Genomic DNA, 23771 nt, shown 5'->3' with positions numbered 1-23771 from the left:
TCCGTTCCTCTCTTCCTCTCTGTCCCTTAAAATCCCCACGCAGCTGGCGCCTGGGCGGCTCAGTCAGTCGAGCGTCTGACTCTTGACTTCGGCTCAGGTGGCGATCTCTCGGTTCTGAGTTCGAGCCCCGCATCAGGCTCTTTGCTGATAGCGCAGAAGCTGCTTGAGATTCTGTCTCTCCCTCTCTCTCTGCCCCTCCCGTGTGCGTGCGCGCTCTCTCACTCTCTCTCAAAAATAAATAAACTTGAAAGAGAAAAAAGAAAACAGCATCGTCGTTGTCCTCAAGCGGCGTGTAAAATGCCCCCGCCTGTGTATGGCATGTTGAGTTATCGCTCAGGTTGGGCAGTGGTTAAACGTGCCTGCTCACTAACAGAGCCCAGCAGCTCAGACTTGCCCAGAATGCGTTTTCAAAGACCACACTGCCCGAGCCATCCTTAGGAAGCCCTTCTAAATTTGCAAGAAGCACGAATTCCACGATTGATGATACGGTTCTCATTTTATACATTGCCCAAATAGCGAATATACTCTTGGCCCCAAATATAATTGGTATATTTTTGCCTCGTTCACAGGAACCGACACGTACTCAATTTTAAATTATCTTAACGGCTCATGTTGGTTTTTATCTTTGCTTTTATGTTGTTGGGCCTCAGCTCTGATTTAATAGTGTTGAGGGATGTCGTCACGGATTTTAATATCCTTCCTATGGGGGAAATTACACTGTATTAAATTATATGTGTAATGTATATATATATATATAATTGTGTTCCATAAATATAACAGCGTCCTATGGTTCGTCATGCAGTATTTCACGTATATGCACACACATACACGTAGATATAAAGACGATGATCCTCTAATCCTATAGTTTCTAGAAACACACAGTAGTTAAAAGGTAGAGAGACGCGGCACCATCGGTCAGTTTTAGGTAACGCAGGCACTCAGGCTTGCTGGCTTGGAAAATGAGCAGAATTGCGTTCTTTTGAAAGCATCAGTGTTCCTGGGACTTTGTTTCCTCATTCTCAAAATGAAGGAATTTCACTGACAGCTTCGAAGGGCAGCTCTAAACTGATTGAATTGCCATGTTAATCTCCTGGGCCGTGCAGTTTAGTGGTATCACTGGGGGTTAGCGTGAGTGGTTCAAAAGCAGGATTAACTGAGAGCTCATTCTCCAGCTGTTGGCTGAGGAGATTAGTCAGGAATGTGTCCCTGTCATTTGGGTCTGTTTGCTGGCGGATAAGGGAACCCCCTCATGCACGCGGGGGCCACCTCGCTCATCGAGCCCCAGCCTAGCCGGTGCGTGGCTGTCACCATCCAGATGGGGGGCCAGGCTCTGGCCAGACCTCGGGGGGCCTTGTTGGGGCACGTGAAAGGTCTGAGACACGGCTCCAAGAGCAGTACTGCGCTCGTGCAGACGGCATTTTCCAGAACGGTTCTGCCAACTCAACTAGGATTTGGGAACGAAGGATTTGCGTCTAGTTTTTTTTTTTTTTGCTTTCTTTCCCTCCCCCAACTGCTTTCCCTGTTATTTGTCTTCCCAATTCCTGCTCTTCTTTCCCGACCAACCTATAAAGATACACTGTAAGGGGCTCCTGGGCGGCTCAGGGAAGCGTCTGGCTCTTGATTTCAGCTCAGGTCGTGATCTCACTGTCATGCGTTCGAGCCCCCCCATCGGGTTCCGTGCAGACAGTATGGAGCCTGCTTGGGATGGGTGTTCTCTCTTGCTCTCTCCCTCTCCCTTCCCCCCACTCTCAAGATAAATAAATAAAAACTTAAAAAAAAAAAGATTTACACTGTAAAATTTAGGACTGCCGTTAATCTCTCTCTGCCTTGATTTCGTCATCTGAAAAATGGTGTTACTCACAGCAGCCCCTTCCCTCAATGTGATCTGGGGAGGAAGAATGGGCTGACGGATGCCATCAAGTGCCTCGATCCGAGTAGTAGTTCAGTTATAATAAGAACATCCTGGGGGCGCCTGGGTGGCGCAGTCGGTTAAGCGTCCGACTTCAGCCAGGTCACGATCTCGCGGTCCGTGAGTTCGAGCCCCGCGTCGGGCTCTGGGCTGATGGCTCAGAGCCTGGAGCCTGTTTCCGATTCTGTGTCTCCCTCTCTCTCTGCCCCTCCCCCGTTCATGCTCTGTCTCTCTCTGTCCCCAAAATAAATAAACGTTGAAAAACAAACAAACAAACAAAAAAAACAAAAAAGAACATCCTGTCTTTATTTTTCTGTGGCCTTTGAAATGTCCGCATTGAATATGCTTCGGGGGGGGAGATCTCATTTTGAATGTCATTGACAGAGTGATGGCCTAGAAGATATTAAAGAATTGCAAACAAAAACTAAGAAATTATGTTTGAAACCTGTTAAGACCAGTCCATTCACTGTGTGTTTTCAAATATGTGCAGAAGTAGAAGTAGATGCTCGCTCTGCGGCATAATGAAAAGTACGGTCTTACAAATCGAAGTTGTACATATCCTTTTAGTTTAATCACAAGAGAAAAAGTGTAACGTATAGTTTATGGATGTAGAGTGATTTTTTTTTTCTTTAGCAATGTAGCTAATCAGTATGGCCACTAGCCACAAGTAGCTATTTTATTTAAAATTAATGAGAGTTGCCTAAAATTTCAGTGACTCAGTCACATTAGTCACATTTTAAGTGCTTAGCAGCCACACGTGGTTACTATGTTGGAGAGACCACATGTAAGACATTTCTAGAAGGTTCTATGAGACAGCGTGAGCTATCTTAGAGAAGCCCTGAGCAATGGCAAAAAAACATCCCCATCCTCCTCCTTCCCGAAGCTGTGTTTTAGAATTCAAATAGAATCTTTGGCGTAATGTTATTCCATTTTAACTGTATGCTTGAAATTATTGAAGAAAGCACAGCTCACTCCAGAACAACATGGATTCGTTTCTCTACTTGGAAAATCCTGGAACCAGTTCTTGGCTCCCCAGTTGCACGTCTTCCGTAAATATTTTTTTCTTTACTAGGTAACGTATTACCTGGACCAAGCTAGTAGTCACTTCATCATGGACCGCCCCGAGTTGTTATGTAATTATTTCATGAGTATAACCAAACTCTTACTTTTAGCAAAATAACTAACCCCTTATATTCCAATTTCACTTATCCACAAGTCCACTTGGGCTCTACCATCAAAGGATGTCCGGGATGCAGCCACTTGTCAGCCACCACTCCCAGGGAGTGGTGGTCCCAACCACGATCATCCCTCGTGATTTACTGCAGTCGCATCCTGGCCGGGTTTCCTGCCTCCCTCTTGCCCTCTTACTCGCTTCCCCGTCTCTTCTCGACATGGAAGTCCGAGAGCTCGCTTGCATTGTCTGGTCATGTTGGTCTTGTGCTCCAGACCGTCCAGTCGTTTCTATTCCAAGTAAAAGATAACGTGTGGTGGTGGCCTGCAAGGCCTCTCAGCTCTCGTGGCCCCTCACTCCTTGTTACCCCTCTGACCTCACCCATGCTTACTCTCTGCAGGGCACAGTGGGCTCTTTATCCTTCTTCTCCTGTAGGCATATTCTCGCCTCAGGGCCTTTGCTTTTGCTGTTTCCTCTGCCTGGACTACTCTTTTTGTTTTTTTAATTTTTTAAATATTTATTTAATTTTGAGGGAGGAGGAGCAGGGGAGGGGCAGAGAGAGAGGGAGACACAGAATCCCAAGCAGGCTCCAGGCCCTGAGCTGTCAGCACAGAGCCCGATGCGGGGCTCAAACCCATGAACCGCGAGATCATGACCTGAGCCAAAGTCGGACGCCCAGCCAGCTGAGCCACCCAGGCGCCCCTCACCCAAATTGGTTTTAAAATTTTTTTAACGTTTATTATTGAGAGACAGAGAGAGACAGAGCATGAGCATGGGAGGGGCAGAGAGAGGAGGAGACACAGAATCCGAAGCAGGCTCCAGGCTCCGAGTGGTCAGCGTAGAGCCAACGCGGGGCTCGAACCCACGAACCGCGAGATCGTGACCTGAGCCGAAGTCGGACGCTCAACCGACTGAGCCACCCAGGCGCCCCGTGCCTGGATCACTCTTGCGGGAGACAACAATGTGGCTCATCGCTTCACTTCCTCTAGACCTATTCTCTGTCACTTCATAAGGAGGTGTCACCAAACTGTTTACAAATGCCACCTGCCACCCCCACTCCCCAGTCCCCACACGGCAATCTCTGTTCCCTTTCCTAACTGTCTTTTTCTCCATAATGCTTATCGTCACCTGGTGTTGTGTCCCTATGTTTCATGCATTTATTTCTGTATAGTCTGCTCCCTCTCAGTGCAATAGAAGCTGCTTGAAGGCAGGGCTTTCTGCCTTTTTGATCTTGGCGTCTCACACGAGGTAGGCACTCGACAATTGGTTCAGGAATGAGTGAAAAAAATACTCCAGTAGTTAACGATAATTATGATCAGTGCTACACACAGACACACACAGAATGGGATCGGGTGGTGCATTTACAAGAGAATTCTGTTTTCTGGAAGCGAGCAGTGCTAACATAATGGAAATTCGTTTCGCAAGAGAAACCCAAACACGCATCTTGCAGCGTGAGCCTGCCTCACCCCTTCCTCCCTGGGCTTACTCTGGTTTCAGGCTCTGCTTTCTGGCTTGCTCTAAAAGTGCATCTGTCCCCCTCCTTCCCGCTGTTGAGGGGCTGCACGGGTGGGGGGGCGTTTGAACCGGGGCCCCAGGGGCCGGACGTGGACCACTGGGGGGAGGGGGAGGACGAGGGACTGGGACGGTGGCGGGCCCGTCCGCAGAGCAGCCAGCCCTGTGCGGGCACGCCAGCCCCCTGGCACGAGGCGGAAGAGGACGCCCTGGGTTTGGGGCCAGGCTGCCGCTGCTCTGTGTTTGTCCTAAGGTGGCAGGGGCCACGTGCGTGGGGCTTGACCGTGGTTTGCTGCCTTGAGGGTGGGGGGGAGTTGATGAGTTTTGGAAATAAGACGGGGAGGCCCTTCCCCACGCCGCCAAGTGGTGATGCCAGACTGGGGCGCCCTACCTGTTCCTGGCACAGGGGGGACGGGGGAGAGCTCGGGAGTGGCCGGGAGCAGTGAGGCTGGGGGGCACTTACGGTTTGCTCGTCCTCCCCGAGGCCCGGGGGCCGCAGCGCTGCTCACAGAGCCTGGACTTGCTGTGGAAGTGGTGGCCGGGTAGCAGGTGTTTGTGCCCGAGCACGTGGACTTCTCACTTCCTGCTTTTGTGCCAAAGCTGATTTTGGCTGGAAAGGCTCCGTCCCCGGGGTTTCTCTTTATCCTGAAACTCTGAGCCGTTTGGCAAAATGCTGCGTGGAGTTCTTTCATAGATGAGTGATGCCTCTGTGTCCGCTGAGCCTGCACTTCTCCAAAAGCAAATCTCATTTGATCTGAAATTTCAAGAAAGAAAAACAAGCTATTTTTTTTTTTTTTGTTTGTTTAAAGAAGGAAAAAGTTTCCTCTCTTTGACTTGACCTTTGATTATGCCTTTGGGTTTTTTTTTTTTAATGTTTATTTATTTTGAGACAGAGACAGAGACAGAGAGAGAGAGAGAGAGGGAGAGAGAGAATCTCAAGCAGGCTCCATATTGTCAGCACAGAGCCTGTCGAGGGGCTCGAAGTCACGATCTGTGAGATCATGACCTGAGCTGAAATCAAGAGTTGGACACTGAACCAACTGAGCCACCCAGGTGCCTCTATTATTTTTTTTTTAATTTTTAAATTTTTTATTTACTTTTGAGAGAGAGAGAGCGTGAGTGGGAGTGAGAGAGAGGGAGACACAGAATCTGAAGCAGGCTCCAGGCTCCGAGCTGTCAGCACAGAGCCCAACGTGGGGTTTGAACTCACAGACTGCGACATCGTGACCTGAACCGAAGTCAGTCGCTTAACCGACTGAGCCACCCAGGCGCCCCTCTATGCCTTTGCTTTAGAATATAGGTTCCCTTATGTTTAAATTTTCTATTAATTGTCACTAAAATAATAACATGAGGTTACTTCTGTGTTTTGTACAAAGTCTGCCTCAACAGTCCCCCGACCCACTCTTTCTAAATTGTTTGGTTTAGTGTTGCCTTGTTGGCATCCAGTCAAGGGCAGACTCAAGATCCAGAAAGCCATGGGAGAGCTGAAATCATTTATGAAAGCGGAGTTTGCTCACCCTGCCTCCGTTACTGGAGGTGCTGACACTCCCAGCCTGCTGGGGGGAGGGGGTGGTTATCAGATCTGGAACCCACTGTCTGCGGCGAATTAGCGAGTGAAGAAGTTCTTTGAACACAGTAGGCGGGAGGCAGGATGTCGGCGCTTCTAAACTGTTCCACTGGGAGCTTCTCTCTTCTTGCTTGTCTTTGTTTTGACAGGTAAGTTGGGAATGAACTAGCAGATGTGTTTGAAATGGGTCGAGGTGAGCTGCAGACAACAGGTTTTCAGGTACTTTCCTTCCAGGATGTGACGGTTCAATGGGAAGGATGTGTCAGTTACGTGGCCGGGCGCAGGAATAAAGAGGCAGACGTGAATTTTTAGAACCAGTTTTATAGGCTGTAGCAGCAGCCTTTTGCCTCCTAATCTCCCGAATTTTCCCATCCGGAGAGGGGGTGGGGAAGGGCTGTGCTTCCTGCCGTCATTACTCAGCAGATACTTGAACCCCTGCTTTGCGCCAGGCACTGGGAAATGTGGCAGTGAATAGGACAGATGTGGTCCCTGCTCCCAGGCCCCTCACAGTCTGGTGGGGGTGGTGAGAGTGTGTAATTGGAATTGTTTTTTTAACATTTATTTATTTTTGAGACAGGGAGAGACAGCGTGCGAGCAGGGGAAGGGCAGAGAGAGAGGGAGATGAGGAATCTGAAGCAAGTTCTAGGCTCTGAGCCGTCAGCACAGAGCCCGACGCTGGGCTCGAACCCAGGAAGTATAAGATCATGACCTGAGCCGAAGTCGGACGCCTGACCGACTGAGCCCCCCGGGTGCCCCAAGAGCGTGTAATCTGAGCAATAATTAAAGCTGTGACAGGTGTTGGTATGAAATGTGGCACCGCTGTGAGAGCATATGACAGGGAGACCTTTCTGAGCGTAGAATGAACTTCCTTCGGGAAGTCCTTTAAAGGGTTGGGATCCGAAGGGTGAGTAGGTGTGAACAAGGTGGAGGTAGAGAAAGGAGGGGGTCGGGGCAGGAGCATCTGGAGCAGGGGGGTAGTGGGACCGCCCCCTTGGGAGGCCAGTGGAAGGCCAGCGTGGCTAGATGGGGAGCAGAGGCAGTCAGGTGACGCCCAGGTGGAGGCAGGGACCAGCGTCTTCCTGCAGGGCCACCCAGAGAGGGGATACGGTAACACATGGGTCCCTGAGCATCCAGGACCCACACAGGCAGTGGCTGGGGCGAGAGTGTTAGGAGGCCGGTGCTCCTGGAACAGGAGCACGATGCTGGCGGCCTGAGCAGAGTCCGCGCAGCGGAGATGGACAGAAGTGAACGGGTTACGGGACGTTTGGAACGGTATTGAACTGGGCGAAGGATGAGTAGGGACGAAAGGCGGCGATGCCGGGGGCTCCGGCTGGGGAACTGTGGCTGGCCGGGTGCACCCCTGCGTGCAGACTGCCGGACGGGGAGCAGATCCTGGAAGGAAGACCACAAGTGTAGGGGAGGATGTGCTGAGCTCTACGGTCGGAGGGGCATCCAGGTGGGGCGGGATGGGTAGATCTGACCCCAGAGAGGTCCGGGTGTGGCGCGGCCGGGGATGAGCGTGGTCGTGGGAGACCACGGGAGGCAGGCAGCGGGAGCGGGCACACAGCTGGCCATGACCTGAGAGGGGTAAAGAGAAGCCCAGGCATCAGGCTGTGCCCGTGCTGAGGAGTAATCTAGTGAGCACATGCCGGAGACCATATGCTGGGTGTCGCTGCAGACTGGTGTCGCAGACAGGTGTCAGGACCTCAGCAGGAGCAGTTCCCGTGGGGCTCTGGGGACAGAAGCCCAGTTTGAACAGCAGGGGAGGGGACTTGGGGGCCGGAAGAGGAAGACATCCGGTGCAGACCCTTGACTGAGAAGTTGGGCTCAGCAGAGGAGGGAGTTAGCCGAGGGGTGTAGGGTCCACGGTCTCCTTCTCACTCTACATACTTCTGTCTGTGGGCTTTAAAGTTTTTTTCACGTTCATTTGTTTTTGAGACACGGAGAGACAGAGCATGAGCAGGGGAGGGGCAGAGAGAGAGGGAGACCCAGAATCCGAGGCAGGCTCCAGGCTCTGAGCTGTCAGCCCAGAGCCCCACGCAGGGCTCGAACCCACGAACCGTGAGATGGTGACCTGAGCCGAAGTTGGAGGCCTAATGGACTGAGCCATCTGCGCGCCCTGTCCGCGGACGTTAGGCACGGGCAGGTCCCAGCACAGGTCGGTGGGGGGTCGTCGGGAGCCCCGGTGGAGGGATAGGGCTTTCCTTCCGGCTCTTCAGAGGCCGAGGAGGAGGGCGGGCAGGTGCTGGGGTCTAGGTTTGCAGCGGGATGTCCTCGGCGATGCCGTCTGATCAGTTCTGTTTTCCCAGTGGAGCCAGAGGCACAGCGTGTCCACAGCTGCAGGAAGTGGGGTCAGCGTGCGGACTGGGTGGCTTCTCCAGCTGCGCTCGGCGGCCACCTCGGCACGCGGGACCAGCTGCCGGGGGGTTCATCCAGAGTTGAGGTCCCTGTGGGCGGAATGAAGGCACCAGGAAGGTGTGGGCGGTGGCGCAAGGGTTTCAGTGTGGTTTCAGTGGGGTCAAGAGGCCGGGGCTGACGGGAAGAGAGGCTGTGGGATGCTCAGGGGCCCCGCAGGCCGGGGTTAGGAATCCAGTGGGGTAGCTGGGTGGGGGGAGAGATACGGGTGCTTGGCGAGCTGTAATGTGCACAGGAGTCACCCGGGGAATCTTAGTAAATGCAGATGCGATGTAGTGAGCGTGGGACGGGGACCTCAGTCTCTGCCTTTGAACAAGCTCCCGTGTGATGCCAGGCCCTGGGCCCCTCGGGTCGCACTTTGAGGAGAAGCTGGAAGGTTGTCGTTCTAGAGGGCGGCCCGAATTAGAAATCCAGAGGTAGCACAGCTTTAAGCAATGGGTACCGTGGCCTGGGAGTGACTGAGCAGACCGGAAGGTCAAGGAACGTGATGGCTCGCTAACGCTTACTCTCCACGAGCTGTTCTGGGCGCCTGGGGTGCGGACTCCACGTGGGTGCTCCCTCTCCGGAGCCCAGTGCCCTGACGCGAATGGGTGCGTGAGTGACCCCCAAGGACAGGCGTGCAGGAGTGGGGCGTGGAGAGTTTGGGCCAGGCATTGGCCTCAGGTGTGAAGGAGGTTAAGCGTGTCTAAGAGAGTGCTGGCGTTTCACAACTACTTTGGAGGCCTCGCGATTCTCCTGCAGACGCGGTGCTCTACCCATTTTACAGGTTAGAAGAATAAGGTTCGGAGGGATTGGTAATTGGTAAGTGGGAGAGCGTTCAAGTGAATTCACAGTGGCCCGGGTCCCAAGTCCATTCCTCCTCTGTATCAGGTTTCCATGCAGGAATGCAAATTCTCTTCTAATTCCCTGGGAGGCTGCGGTTACCCTGGGGGTGCTCTCCCCTGGGCTGGCTCTGCTTCCTGGAGTGTGAGATGTTGTGAAGGAAGCTGAGCCCAGGGGATGCCCATCTGGGCTTGGCTCTTCCTAGCAGGACAGCTGGGCTTGGCTTCGTCTCTACCAACTTTGTGCCTGTCTCTTAGGTCTTAATTTTTTGTTAATGTTTATTTATTTTGAGAGAGAGAGAAAGCGTGCGCAGAGGAGGGGCAGAGAGAGGTAAGTAACCTGCCGAAGGTCACACAGCTGGTAGGAAGAGGTCTAGTGGGAATTCACGCCCGGACTCACTGCCTCTGGATCCAGCACTCTTTGTCCCTGGTCTTTTCTTTCAAGTGACTCTTTGTGGTCTCGGTTGGATGCCATGCCTGGGAGGTCCCCACCCCTGGGGTTTGAATTTTGAGAGGGGTCACACATGGAAGAAAAGTCCATCCACCCGGTAAGGGCAGCCAGAGGGACCGTCTGCTTTCTGTCCCTCTTGAGCTCTGGGTGTTTTCTTGCTTTACTGTATTTTTTGGGAGGTTTATTTTTTTTGGGGGGCGGATTATGAGAGCTATCCGTTAAAAACTATATTTGTGCTTAACATTCTGTCGCTTGGAACACAGAGGAACTCTCCTGGATGCTGATGGATCATTCAGTCATTTAACCCTTCCTGGTCTGCTTCCCCTTCTGTAAAATAAAGGAATTGGATGCATCCTTCCCCAGCACTCTTGTAGCTCTGTGACTTTTAGCTACACTTGGGTTCTGGTGACTCTCATGGTCAAGGAGAGGCTGGCTGGGCCTGTACTGGGGAAGCAGGAGAAGTTTTGTGAATTCATTGGGTTCATATGGCCTTTACCTCCACCTGGCAGGTTTTCTGTGCTCCTCGCACGACTGTGACTTTACCGTTGGGGAGTTCATCTAGCACATAGCGGGGACACCGGTGGCTGATCCCTTCCTAAGTGCACATGCCACAGGGAGACCTGGGAGCCCCCAGTTCACCGCCCACCGGGGGCCGAGAGCTCTGGGCGGGACCCCTCCACACCCCAGGGCCTGACACGAGCCCCCCGGCACCCTGAGGGGTATCAGACTCTTACTCATAGCCGAGGAGGTGGCCCCTTTTCTAGGGATCATTCCGTCTTGAAAAATGTGTCCTCATAGAATCAGTGTGGCCCATTCCAGAGATTTGTGTCAGCCGGCGCTTTGAGAAGAAGATGTGATAGGGAGTGACATTAAGGAGAATTGATGTTTTGAAGCAGCCACGTGTTCATCTGTGGGGAAGCATTAACTCTGTTTTCTTTTATGCTTTGATAATGCCCTACAGCTTGCGGTCGTGGGGCGGCAGAGGGAAGGAAGCGATTGTCTGACGAGCTGTGTGAAAACACTCCTTTTCTGCACAATGGCACAAATAACCAGGTGACAAAGAAATGGGTTTGCACAGGTGTTAGAGGACAAAAGCCTTGCTCCCCTGTTGACGGAACATCTGTCATTCCAGCGAGTAGGGCCCCAAGAAGGAACTCATTCTTCTTTGCAAACATTTAGTGGGGACTTGGCATTCCTGGTCGTCTACACAGACCAAAGAGGAGTGGGGTCCTGGAGCAGCAGCCTCAGTCATGGACCCTGAGATAGGAAGGTGACACGGGGACCTGTTCCAATGCCCTCGTTCTCGGTTCGGGTACGTTTACGTCCGCGAAGATCGTGACTTGTTCTGTTAGGTCGCTCGGCTACTTGAGCTAAATCCAGGCTAAGTGTGGGTAACGGTCTTAGTTTAATACTGTCATGGGCATTTGTAGTTTCATCATAATGTCGACATACAAATAATATCATGCTATTGTAGCTCTTACATCTGCCAGTACTCCTCTGAGCGCCAACGTTTAACCCTCACGGCTTCGTGGGTGTCGGTACGATCGCTGCCCCCATTTTACAGAAGAGGAAACTGAGCCACAGAGAAGGTGAAGTCATTTGCCTAAGTCACACAGATAGTAAGTAGTGAAGCTTGGACTGAAATGCACACAACCCGGCCCCAGAGTTTCTCCTTTAAACCGCGAGGCCAGGGGTTGGCAAACGTTTTCCGTATAGGATCAGATAGTAAGTATTTTAGGTATTGTGTGCCGTAAAAATCTCTGTTGCTTGTATTCAGCTCTACCTTTGTAGCGTGAAAGCAGCCAGAGACAATACGTTAAACAAACGGTGTGGCTGTGTCCCAATAAAGCTTTATTCATAAAAATGGGTAGGGTGCTGGATTTGGCCCACAGGCTGTAGTTTTCAGATCCCACACTAGACTCTACTGCCTTGTCAGGGAACATCTACTAATGACAGAGAGAGACAGATACTGGAAAGTATGGCGATCCAGTTTTATAAGGGATTTGGGGCCAGAAGTTGCATGAAAAGGATGTATTGTTTGTATTCCTTTTGGGTGAAGCGTCTTCTTGCTTTGGCCGGGGAGGGTGACGGGCCCCATGGCTGTGCACAGTGGACGTTAAGAGGCTCAGGGCCGGGAGAGACTTTTTATTCTAGCTCAACTTTCTGGGCAATCTTTCACAAGACTCTCAGCACCTCCACAGTGGTGATGATGGTCCTTGCCACCTGCCCCTCTTTCTCCCTGAAGTGTGTATCTTGGATGAATGAGGTCTTGTCTGTGATTCACTTGGAGCCCCTGGAAGAGGGTAAATGTATTAAATGGCCTTCATCATTTCATTTGCTTGCAAATTAGAGAGTACTCTGGGGGGTACGAGACCATTTTTTGAATGCCATGTGGAGCCCAATCTTAAAGGACGGGCATTCTTGGTAATCTGCACGAGAGAGTGGATTGAGGAGGGATGGGTTTATGGATTGCCTGTGCAACGGTAGGCTGTAGGCAAATGGAGTTATTAAAGAGGGTGAAACGGGTATTTATTTCAGTTTTTAATAAGCGTGCATTGCAAGCAGCGAGAGGGTTCTGTAGTCGACCTCATTATATATCATTTCCGTAAGAAAATTTAGGCTTCTCTGCTAAGCTGTGAGTCTCCGCGGTGGGGAGGAGTTTTATAAGTGTTTCCAAGTGAAATGTTGAAGTTAAAAGTTGAACCCAGAAGCCTCAGAGGGAACCAGGCTGCTGCCTGCATTTCAATGAAAGGGAGAGGAAATGCATTATGGAGGTTGAAAATGTGGTTTGCATGCTAAGACCTCTGTGGAAGAATGGGCCTCCCGGAGGAGGGGGGCGGGGGTAATAGCTTGCCCTTAGTGACTGAGGTTCCTCGGTGGAGCACAAATGCTTCTTCGGATCCCCTCACCCCCTCGCTTTTTTTTTTTTTTTTTTTTTTTTTTTTTGCAAGAAAATATACTGAACTGAAAATTTCAGCCTAGACGGTGTCTCGGAACCCTGGTGGGCTCCTTCTGATGCCAGAAGCTATCATTTGAAAATCAGGAAGTGTGACTGCTTCGTCCTAATTTGGGCACCTAAATTGAAGATGCGTTCCCACCCGCTATAACGATAGAAGAGCTGGTATTTGACCGAGACCTCCTCGGTGCTGGGCTCGGGCTTTATCTACACTTGTATCTTACTTTAAAACGACAGTATTTGTCCCGCAGAGGACTATTCTTCTTGTTTTACAGAGGGGGAAACTGAGGCATCGGGCAGTTGACTGACTCTGTCAGGGTTAGGCGGCTAGTGAGTGGTGTAGCCAGACTTTAAATCTGCCTTCCTGATTCCAAACCCCTGCAAGGGGGGTGAGCAGGAGTCCTGGGTTTCTGGGACCCTGGGATTGTCTGTGCTTAAGCCCAGAAATGTCCTGGGCAAATGGGAAGATTTGGTCACCCAAGATGCTTGTGACCTCAACACCGAGGTGGTGCTTATTATAGGATAAATCGAAGGGGGGGTTTCCTGTGTGATTGCCCCTCAGCTGCTAGCAGCCGTATGTGTGCCCGTAAGACCTCCAAGGCCGCACGCCCCAGGACCCTCTTGGAGCCAAGTAGGAAAGCTAGGAGACCGAGTTCTTTGGGGGTTCCAGCATGAGCGTAGCCCCATTTACTGGCCCAGTTTGCGCCAACGGAGCAAGAGGCACGATTCTGGGAGGAGCAGTGGCTTGTAGTTTTTCACTCTTGCTTCAAATGACCGCTACACTCTTGTGCTTACAAGTGGGCATAGTCTCGGGAGAGGCTGGGTCAGCTTTGGAGGATTTCACCCACTCCATCCCCTCCCCTCCCAAACTTTCTAAGACGGGTCCTCATGCCTCCGGAGACCCTAGGTGACCACCAGAAATGGGGACCAGCCGGCACAAAGCTGCTTCCTTCAAAGCCTGGGCTCCCACGTGGATGTGTCTCTTTTCAAACAAATTCTTTTGGGCTGTGTCCAAATTCCGGAGGACACTGTGTACTCAGAAACTATTTTTCAAGAAGGCGAGTTGGCGCACAGGACCACAGATCGCGAACGGGGTTGTTGCCTGAGGGGAGGCAGAAGTGATCGTGAGAACCTCGTATGTCTACCTGTGGCCAAGAGATTGATTGCTTGTCATTCAAAAGGTGGATGCACATGAACATTCTGAGTTTTTTCCCCTCTCTTGTAAAGAAATGTACTGACCCCGGGGCACCCGGGTGGCTCAGTCGGTTGAGCATCCGACTCTTGATTTCGGCTCAGGTCATGATCTCATGGTTTGTGGGTTCAAGCCCCATGTTGGGCTCTGCACTGACAGTGTGGAGCCTGCTTGGGACCCTCTCTCTCTGCCCCTTCCCCATGCGTGCTTTCTCTCTCTCTCTCAAAATAAATAAATAAACTTACAAAGTAGTGACCCAGTTAATTCTCTCCCAGTGGCCCCTAGAAGCGCCCTGTGCTGACTGATCAGGAAGGGGCTGGTCAGGAGAGGGCAGGCAGGTCATGTGATGCCTTGGCTGCTTGTGGGAGACTTTAGTCCCCAAAGTACAACACTTACAGAAGGGCGGAAGGCCGGCCCGCACCTCGTGCTCACATCAGTGGTTGGGATGCTTGTGGGAGACCAGTCTCTGAGACTTCTGAAGTAGATCCCCACAGGGGGCCTTGTCATTACCCATGTGTTCCTTGTTTCACCATGTCAAGGGTGCCTTGTCACCTTTATTCGTGTTCTGTGCAAGTTTCTCTGTGACTGTGTTACAGATGAACTATCCTTCCAGAATGCGGTGTTCCTTCTGTGGTTGGCGTCTGCTGTTGGGCAGTAGGCATGAATAAATTGCGGGCTCACAGATTAGCAGATTAGCATCTGGGAAGCCCCGGGAAGTGAGGGCGGAGTTGAGGCAGGGGCGGGTGCTGGAGGAGGAAGAGAGGGTGAGAAAGGGGGGAGGGGAGTGTGCTGGGGACAGTGGCAGCCACGGCCGAGTGAGGAGTGAGGGGAGGGGAGGGACGCAGACAGACTGAGAGCTGCACAGATGGGATCAGGGAGGCACCTAGAAGACAGACGCACGGACAGGCAGGCAGACCAGTAGGGACTGGCTCTTTTCCTCAGCACCTCCAACATCCCTCATCCTGTTGATGACGCTTTTACCTCTCTGCTTCCTTCCGGCTTTAAAGCTCTGTGGCTCATCCGTGTTTGCATGGGTGAGGACCACCTGGAAGTGGGTTCTGGAATTTCGAGAGTCCGCGTAAGGAATTAGCAGCCCGGTCTCTGGACCCAGAGCATGCTAGGTTCAAGTCTCAGCTTGGCCACCCGCTTGCTGGGTCACCCGGGCGAGTTCCATCATCTCTGTGCGTCTTAGTCTCCTCTTCTTAAAATGGGGGTGATAACGGTGTCCAGTCTAGCTCTTAGGGTGCTGAGAGGACTCAAGGAGATGGGGCCCACAAGCCTGTTAGAACAGCGTACCCGGCAGTATTGGCCGTGGTTGCTCCTGTGCTTCTGACGTGATCCTGGGTGTTGTGGGACCAACGTCTGTTGGAAGGAACGTTCACAGAGCTTGATACATTTATCGAAATACTGAAAAGGCTGCACGTTGCTGTCTGGGGCTTGTGCCGTTGAGCTTCTTGCTCGTCTGAAAAGATTCTAGATTGGGGGTCCGGAGCTCCAGCTTCCGTCTCCAGCTCTGGCGCGAACCCAGCAAAGACGAGTTTCTGTGGAACCTGCTCTCAGATTAGAAGCTGAGATGGTGGTACGCAGCGGGGTTTCAGGTCACTGACCAGGTGATGCTGAGTCCTTTCTGGCACGTGAGCTCTGTGATCTGGCCCTGTGCAGAGAATTTTGTGGGCCGAAGATTCTCGAAGAGACCGGGGATTGCTCCTACAAGACCCCCTGGAAGAGAGAAATGTGTGGGCTGTGTTGTAAATAATAAATTTAGCGATGAGGAAGTTCTTTGAGAAATGAAGAAGCCAGTCCTCCCATCAGAACTTAAGTACTGGAGACTCCTTTCTTCAGTGCAAAGGCCCTGGGGCCTGCCCAGACCTCCAAGCTGCAGAGTGGCACCATATTCCGACCTTGGCGGTTGTGGACTGGGATCCCTGCTCCGGGGATGAGTTCAAACCATTTCCAACCTCTTTGTATTCACAAGGGCTTCTGCTGGCTAAGAGCGGTCCTAGAAACATGTGGGGCCCTATGGACTGCATAGATGTTCTTAGTGGAGTATTGGAATCGAAACCTCCATAAGTGTTCTCTCGAGGACTGGGGGGAGGCCCAGCTGAGAAACACAGCTGGGGACACCTTGGAAGCATCCCCTGATATGTTGTCTGTGCACTGTGTGAATGTTCTCCGCTCGTGCACAGGGAGTGGAAGCGGGCAAATGTGGGTGGCGGTGGTGAGGAAGGTGTCAGAGAGCCCTAGGCTTCTTCATTCAGTCTGCTGCTGATATGGGGGGGGGGGGGGGACGGGGCTCACGACTGTATGCAGGGTCTCTGTATCTTAACATCCCAGAGACCTGTCGCGCTCACTCAGCAGAAGTAATCTCTTGGTCCCTTGGGCTGTTGATTGGACTGCTCATGTTGAGATTTCACAAGTGATTTGTTCAGTTTGGACCTTCACGCGGTGACTCTTGAGGAAAACGAGTTCTACGTGGCCAGGAGGCTGTCCTGATTCACCGATTCTTCTTACAGGCCAGGAACCCAGCCCTGTGGCCTCTCGAGACTCCTGTGCCATTGTGTCCTGTGGGTAAAGCCCAAACCCATCAGTCCCACTTGGTGGTACTTATACTGATGCTGTCTTCCTATTCTGCAGGTGCTTACGTCCTGCCGAGCCTTCCTCGTGACGGCACGAATCCCCACCAAGGTAAGTGGCGATGCATCTCCTCCAGCGCGCGCGCACACACACACACACACACACACACACACACACACACTCTCTCTCTCCCTCTTCAGTGGACACAACTTAGGCAGTGTCCAGAGTGTTCTTAGCATACCCGTATTTCCCTTCCTTCTCCCCAGAAAGCACCTGAGCGTTGCGATGACAGTTTCTACTCCATTGTTTCCCCTCCTCTTGTGCGAAAGCATCCCGAGAAAAGTGGTAACACATTTTGTGCTCCGCAGCCCTGAGGCTTGTGGCTTCCGGTCAGTTTTTCTCTCTCCCGGGGCCTGGTTTACACTGCCCTCAAGTCCGGCTCTCACTTCCTTCGGTCCTGTGATGGCAGATTCTCCTAGGCTTTGACGTGTGGGAAGTGCCCGTCGTCACTAGTGCGTTCCCAGAAGCGTCGCCGCCTCCGCCCTTCTGCGTGCACTCCGGTGCCCCCTGCAAAGCAATGCGACACCACTTTGTTCTGTAAAGGATCCGTTTCGTTTTGCCAAGACACCGTCCCGCTGTGTGCCCGTGCAGGCCTTCGGGTACCTGCTGCCCTCTCCCTTTATTTACTTTTGAGAGAGAGAAAGAGACCGAACATGAGTGGGGGAGGAGCAAAGAGAGAGGGAGACACAGAATCCGAAGCCGGCTCCAGGCTCCCAGCTGGCAGCACAGAGCCCGACATGGGGCTCGAGCTCGTGAACTGAGAGATCATGACCTGAGCTGAAGTCGGATGCTTAACCGGCTGAGCCACCCAGGCGCCCCCGCCCTTTTCCTTTCTGATTACACAGACGCTAAATTTCACGAAGTTTCCCTGAGGAATGAGACCACTGGTCCCCACCCCTTTTGGTAACGTGAAGTGCGTCTGTATGTTTATAATGTGTTACAAATGAAACCAATTGTTACGTGCACAGTGTTGGACTGTTACCCATATGTTAAGACACTTGAAGGCAGGCCAGGCCGTAAGGAAGCGAATGAGCCGTTATCCCACTGGTGAAAAATTAATTGCAGAAGGAAATTTGATGAGCTTGAGAAATAGTCAAGTAGCCTGTTGAGTAGGAGGCCCCTGAGTAAAACGTTCACCGTTGTGATGCAGAAAAGTGTCTTACCTCCTGGGAGGTCACCTGACTCTCTTTTGCCGGCTGATCCCACACTACCCCATCCTTGCTCTGCCCCGAGTGAAGGTCTGGTTCGTCCTGTGATGTCCCTCGTGCTTCACGTTGGCCGGACCGCGGTGGTCCGGACGTTGGTTCTGATGTCTGATATTGTCCGCATCACAAATATAGAAAAGCAGTTTTTCGTCCAAAGTGGTGTGTGTTCAGGACTCCCCCTTAGATAAGGCTGGTTTCTGGTGCCCCAGTAAGTGGCCTGGGCTGAGAAGCAAAACCTATGTCAGTGACATTAACTTTCTGAGGAAATAATTACATTCAGAACAGTGCTGCATAATAGGTACTGGTTATGACATAGATCTCTTCTCTCTGGGGGCCGATCAGACATTTGTTTTCTTTTGTCTTTCTGTGAAATGTACCACATAAGCAGTCAAATGGACAGAATAGAAATGAATCACAAAGCAGGTACCTCAATGAAGAAATAAAACTTTGCTGTCACCCGAGATAGCCCCAGCTCTGCTTTCGGGGATGGGAGTTGGGTCATTGTCAGATCCGGGACAGACCCTCAGAGAAGCTGGGTTGAAGGATTGCCCCACGTGAACCAGGCAGATGAAGGGGTCTCCTGGTCAGTGTTGAGCGGTACGGAAGAGCACAGTGCTTTGGGGGGCAGGGCTGTGGGGGCTGTTTTGGGGTATAGGGGTTTGGGAGGGAGTGCTTTGGGAAGCAGGGGTGATAGGAGAAGTGCTATGGGGAGAGGGGTGTGGAGTGGAGTGCTTTGGGGAGTGGGGGTGGTTGGAGCAGGGCTTTGGGGAGCAGGGGTGTGGAGTGGAGTGCTTTGGGGAGCGGGGCATAGGGGCTGTGCTTTGGGGAGTTGGGGGTAGTTGGAGGAGGGCTTTGGGGAGCAGGGTGTGGGGAGGAGGGCTTTGGGGAGCCGGGGTATTTGGGGGAGGGCTTTGGGGAGCCAGGCTGTTTAGGAGAGGGCTTTGAGGAGCAGGGGGGGAAGGCAACAGGTGGGAAAGGTGTGTGGGCGTGGCTTGAGCTGCTGCCCTTGGAGTGGGGGGCGGTCCTACAGGACAGTCGCGTGGTCACGTGATCACTTGTAAGTTTGCTTATTGGCTGTGGGAGGGGACTTGCTCTGGGGCTGGGGGAGGTGGGTGGTGGAGGCTGCTGATAGGCCATGCCAACTCCTTCCTCCTGTCTACCCAGGGGCTCACCTGGGTGGTTCTGTCTCACACGCGTCCTGGCTGCTCCCGCCCGCTGCTGGGTGCCATTCCTCACACTGTTCGGGGTGGGCTGGGTGGGGTGGGCGAGGTGAGGCACTGTTAGGCTGTGAGGACCAGCTTGGAGACAGTGATCTGAGCCTTGTTGCGTCTCCCAGTACGTCCTAGACACGGCGTCCTCACTGTTAGGTGTCGCTGGGGGGACGCTTGCCGAATCCTGGACGCAGCTTGTGCTCACATACGGATTGGGGACCCTACAGTCTCTCCTTGTGGTTTCCGCCTTGTCCTCGCTCTTCGCGTGCCCCCGTGCCCTTGCAAATCCTTTTTCTTTGGCCGGGAGTCCCCGTTTTGCCCCTTCTTTGCTTGACACCCTTGAAGTCATTCCTCCGGGCTTCGCTGAACCATCTCCATGCTTTCCTGGCTCCCTGACATGTCGCTTCTCCTGGTGACAGTCCTTTGGGGCCGGCGGGAACATCTCAATTGACGTCACTCGGCCGAGCTGATCAAAGCTGCCCGGGCCATCCCAGGTGGTGCCGACCGAGGCCAGTTGCACTTTATGGCTGCTGGCTTGTGAGAGAGCGCACCTGTTCACACCTGCTCCCTCCAGCTGGAGGAGACACCAGGGTGCCAGGCTCCCACCGAGCCGAGGTGGTTTGCTTCTAAACCTATTCTTGCTTAGGGTTACCATAGTAAGTTTATTTAATTAAAGATATTTCACATAGTAATGAAAAAGGCTGCAAAAGGAGAGAGCATCTGTGTATTGATAAAGGTGAATTATTAAAAAAAAAATTAGGGTCTTGGTAAGGACTAGACAATGGTTAAAGGCTGGGGTGATGGGGAGCAGATAACAATTCAGCAAATTTATGCCTTCAAATTGCTTTGCCAGTGTCTTCAAGTTCTCTCGCCATTTTTAAATTAAATTAAATTAAATTAAATTAAATTAAATTTATTTATTTTTAAATTATTTACTCTTTTATTTTGGAAGGGAGAGAAAGTGTGAGTCGGGGAGGGCAGAGAGAGAGGGAGAAAGAATCTGAAGCGGGCTCTGCACTGTCAGCACAGAGCCCGACGTGGGGCTCGAACCCATGAATCGTGAGCTCATGACCTGAGCCCAAGTTGGACGCTTAACTGACTGAGACTTGAAGTGGACGTTGGGTACCCTACATTTAAGGGTGTGGCCCCCAGAGGAAATGCCATTATAGCACCAGCCAGTGAGCTTTACCCCAAGAAGAAACTTGAACGTTGTATCGAAGGCTAGGAAATGAGACGATGTTTATAAGTTTTAATTTGAAATAACTGAAGGTAGGTGTGTGTACTTTTTAGAAAATCATTCCCTGCTTGAAATGACTTTTCAAAACCCAACCAAGTATCAATCCTGATAATTATAGGTAAGAAGACTTGTACTCGAATAGAACGTGTGTATGTAGGTATTTTAGGGAGGGGAAGTGTAGGTGCACACGTGCAACAGAGAGAGAGAGGGAGAGAGAATCTTAAGCAGGCTCCATGCTGTCAGCACAGAGCCCAACTCAGGGCTCGATCTCACGAACCGCGAGATCATGACCTGAGCTGAAATTGACTTGGATGCTCAACTGACTGAGCCACCCAGGTGCCCTCTGAATAGAATGTTTAAAATGTGCCTCCAATGCCACATTTGACTCTTGGAGGACAAGAGAAATGTCTCGTTCCTCTTTCCAGTTCCAATCCTGGCACATAGCAGGTCTTCCATTCACGTCTGTTGGTTGACTGAGTGAATAATGAAGGAATACCTTTTCTACCTCTGGTCCTCAACACCGTACATCAAGAGATTTAACGGGAGATTCAGGGGTTCTGTGTTCTCAGGTTCATCCTGCCAGATGCAATAAGGTACAGTATGGCACCAGGGGGCAGAACTCAGGGTCTTGTGGGCTTGGTTATGGGTGGATGCTTCCCCCCTGGCATTTCTGGTTTTAAGGGGAAGAGGTCAAGCAAACGGATCTAATGCAGTCCTGTCATCGGGTGCTGTGCGACTGCTGTAGTCAGATGGAAGGCTGCAAAACCGGGGGAGAGATTTTTCCTGTTGTCCAGGAAAAGTAGGAAAAATGTGGGACTGGAGATATATTGAAGGAAAAAGAAATGCTGATTACAGGAGAAGAGAGAAAGGGTCACCTGTTACTTGGGAAGGAAATAAATCATTGTTTATCTGCACACAGAGAGACGTAGATTTTGACTCAACTCTGTGTGTTTCATTGAACCATGGTTTAAAATTCCTACATACTGTGTTTTTCTAAGTCCGTTCAAAATATGAATTTCTATGAGAGACGGTAGAGGGAGTATAACCCAGAGGGGAAAGGGTTTAGAAGGAAAAGAAAACCAACATCGTCTTTATCTCGATGGGACTTTGGGAAGCAAAATTTTGAACTAGGAGAAAAGTGTATGTGTAGATGGCTCGCTTTATATGTTCATTTCTCAGTGAAGAAATGCTGGAGTGCAAGTGTGAGAACTTCCCCTTGACTTTGTCCCTGGATGAAATTTAAAGTCAGACTTGGACCTTCCTTTCAGCCTTTCAGTAAAGTGACCATTACTTATTCTGAATTAGGATAAATCAAGGTCATATCTTTTTTTGTTTGTTTTTTTTAAGTTTATTTATTTTGAGAGAGTGAGAGAGAGAAAGACCACGAGTGAGGGAAGGTGGGGATAGAAAAAGAGAGAGAAAGAATCCCAAGCAGGCTTTGCGCTGTCAGCACAGAGCCCGACGTGGGGCTTGATCCCATGAGCTGTGAGATCATGACCTGAGCTGAAACCGAGAGTCGGACGCTTCGCTCATTGAGCCACCCAGGTGCCCCAAGGTCATGTCTTAATTCATAAATGGAGATCTGAAACCAGCCTGCCTTCACACGATGTCCAGTGCCTTGTTTTGTTCTTGGACTTTCTAATTGGAGCATTTTTACCTTGAATTATAGGTTTTGCACCCCTCATTCATTACGGGTCTTTATTTCAATTGCAGCTCGAGTTAACCTTCAGCTACTTGGAGATTCATGGTGTCAGCTGCGGCAGGCCCGCTCAGGTGAGTGCCACAACGGCTCCCTGGTCGCCGTGACTGCACGGCGGTGACCTGTCTCGAGTTCCTGAAACCGGGAACCCCCTGTTTTGGTTCCGGTGTTGAGATTCTCTTGAGATGATGTGGAAAAACAAGACGGGGGAAAATAGAAGTTTCTGAACGAGAGATCGCACAGGGGGCCGTGTGGGGAGGGTCTGGGATTTTGTTCTGGTAAAGAAAACGCTTTCTCTGTAACTCGGTCTGAGAAGAACTAATTAGCTTTTATGTGAGCTGACGGAAATGTCAGAGTACTGTTCTTAGAGATTCTGTACAACACGGTTTAGTGTTAAAATCCCACAGCTCTTATATGGCACTGTCTGAGGTCTTTCTGGGAATATAGCGATCTAGGAATTCTTGGGGTCCTAATAAAATGTAGATTTTTAAAACCAGCTTTGTCACACTATAATAAGTAATAAGCAGGGAACTGAAGTGTACGATTTGGTAAGTTCTGACGTATGTGTACCCAGGAACCCGTTAACCACAATCAAGACAGCTGACTTAGTCTTCACCCCGTGGGCTCCTCGTACCCTCCCCCCGTAAACACTCACTCCTGCCCCCCGCCCCCCACCTGTCTGCGGTCGCCTGCCCCTTGCCGCCGGAGAAGAGTTCGCATTTTCTAACACTTTGTCTGAATGGCCTCCTAGTGTGTGTACTCTTCATTGACCACCTTCTCTCTGCCTGTGTAATTATTTGGGGATGGATTATACTTTGTTGCGTGTCTCTGTACTTCCTTTGTATTGTTGCAGCGTGTTCCGTTGTGTGGCTGTATTGCAGCCCTGTCCCCGTTCTCCCGGTGACGGACAGTTGGGTTGTTGACGTCGTTGGCCAAGTCAAGCTGCCACGAACCCCTATGCGTACAGCTCTGATTGGGCGTCGGCTTTTCCTTTCCCCCGGGTGGGTACTTAGGAACAGGGCAGCCGAACTGGAGGCTGGGTGCCTGTTTCCCTTTCTAAGAAGCTGCTGAACTGTTTCCCAAGGTGGCTGCACCATTTGACAGTGTCACCGACAGAGCGCGGGGCTTCCAGCCCCTCCACCCCCTCCTGGCCCTGGCACGGCCCGTGTGTTTCATTTTCACCATTCCGGAAAGTACGTGGTGCTTTCCGATCGTAGTTTTTAACTTACGTTTTTCTAACGCCTACAGATACTGAACATCTTTTGATCTGCCCGTTTGCCCATCATCTGTCTCCCTGTCCCAGTGTCCGTTTAAATGTTTGGCCATCGTTTAGAATTGAGTTGTTTGTTTTCTGATGAAGATTCCTTTTCTGCATTCTGAATACACATCCCTTATCAGATACCTGATTTATACATATTTTTTCTTAGTCTGAGCCCTGGCGTTTCATTTTCTCTGCAGTACTTTTCAAAGGACACAAGTTTTAAATTTTGATGACACCCAATTTGCCAGTATTCTCTTTTATGGATTGTGCTGGTGTCGTTGAATAAGTCTTTGCTCAAACCGAGGTCACAGAATGTTCCATGTTTTTTGGAAGTGTTATAGCTTTATGTTATACATTTAGGTCTATGGTCTACTTTGAGATGGTTTCTGTATATAAAGCAACGTATAGACCGACCTTTATTTCTTTTTCTTTCTTTCTTGCTTTCTTGCTTTCTTTTTCTTTTTTTCTCTTTCTTTCTTTCTTTCTTTCTTTCTTTCTTTCTTTCTTTCTTTCTTTCTTTCTTTCTTTCT

The 23771-nt window shown here is 51.1% G+C and overlaps 2 protein-coding genes across 9 annotated transcripts in view; one reads left to right on the top strand and one right to left on the bottom strand.

Moving 5' to 3' along the window:
- LOC121020576 (uncharacterized) overlaps positions 1–19915 on the bottom strand; it is a 35989-nt gene extending 16074 nt beyond the window's left edge. The window contains exons 1-3 of one of the 5 annotated variants that reach the window (XR_005786201.1): positions 19006–19891; positions 17792–18055; positions 5056–5346 (exon numbers count right to left, since the gene is read on the bottom strand). Coding sequence is in view for 1 of the 5 variants with exons in the window: in XM_040460657.1 (XP_040316591.1) it covers positions 17898–18055; positions 19006–19699 (852 nt within the window). In the remaining 4 variants the exon portion in view is untranslated. Of the gene's footprint in view, positions 1–5055; positions 5347–8222; positions 8607–11672; positions 12140–17025; positions 17136–17405; positions 18056–19005 lie in introns of those variants that run through there. The other 4 variants (XR_005786204.1, XR_005786202.1, XR_005786205.1 and 1 more) reach the window with 4 other exon arrangements.
- Positions 1–23771, top strand: part of CARMIL1 (capping protein regulator and myosin 1 linker 1) — a 313766-nt gene that overhangs the window by 97644 nt on the left and 192351 nt on the right. For all 4 annotated transcript variants that reach the window (XM_040460656.1, XM_040460654.1, XM_040460655.1 and 1 more), the window contains exons 3-4: positions 16629–16679; positions 21995–22054. In XM_040460656.1, the coding sequence (XP_040316590.1) occupies positions 16629–16679; positions 21995–22054 (111 nt within the window). The remainder of the gene's footprint in view (positions 1–16628; positions 16680–21994; positions 22055–23771) is intronic.

The sequence above is a fragment of the Herpailurus yagouaroundi genome, unplaced genomic scaffold (assembly GCF_014898765.1).
Source record: "Herpailurus yagouaroundi ecotype Mexico unplaced genomic scaffold, PumYag 250, whole genome shotgun sequence".
Classification (NCBI taxonomy): domain Eukaryota; kingdom Metazoa; phylum Chordata; class Mammalia; order Carnivora; family Felidae; genus Herpailurus; species Herpailurus yagouaroundi.
This window is presented reverse-complemented; position numbering and strand designations above follow the sequence as displayed.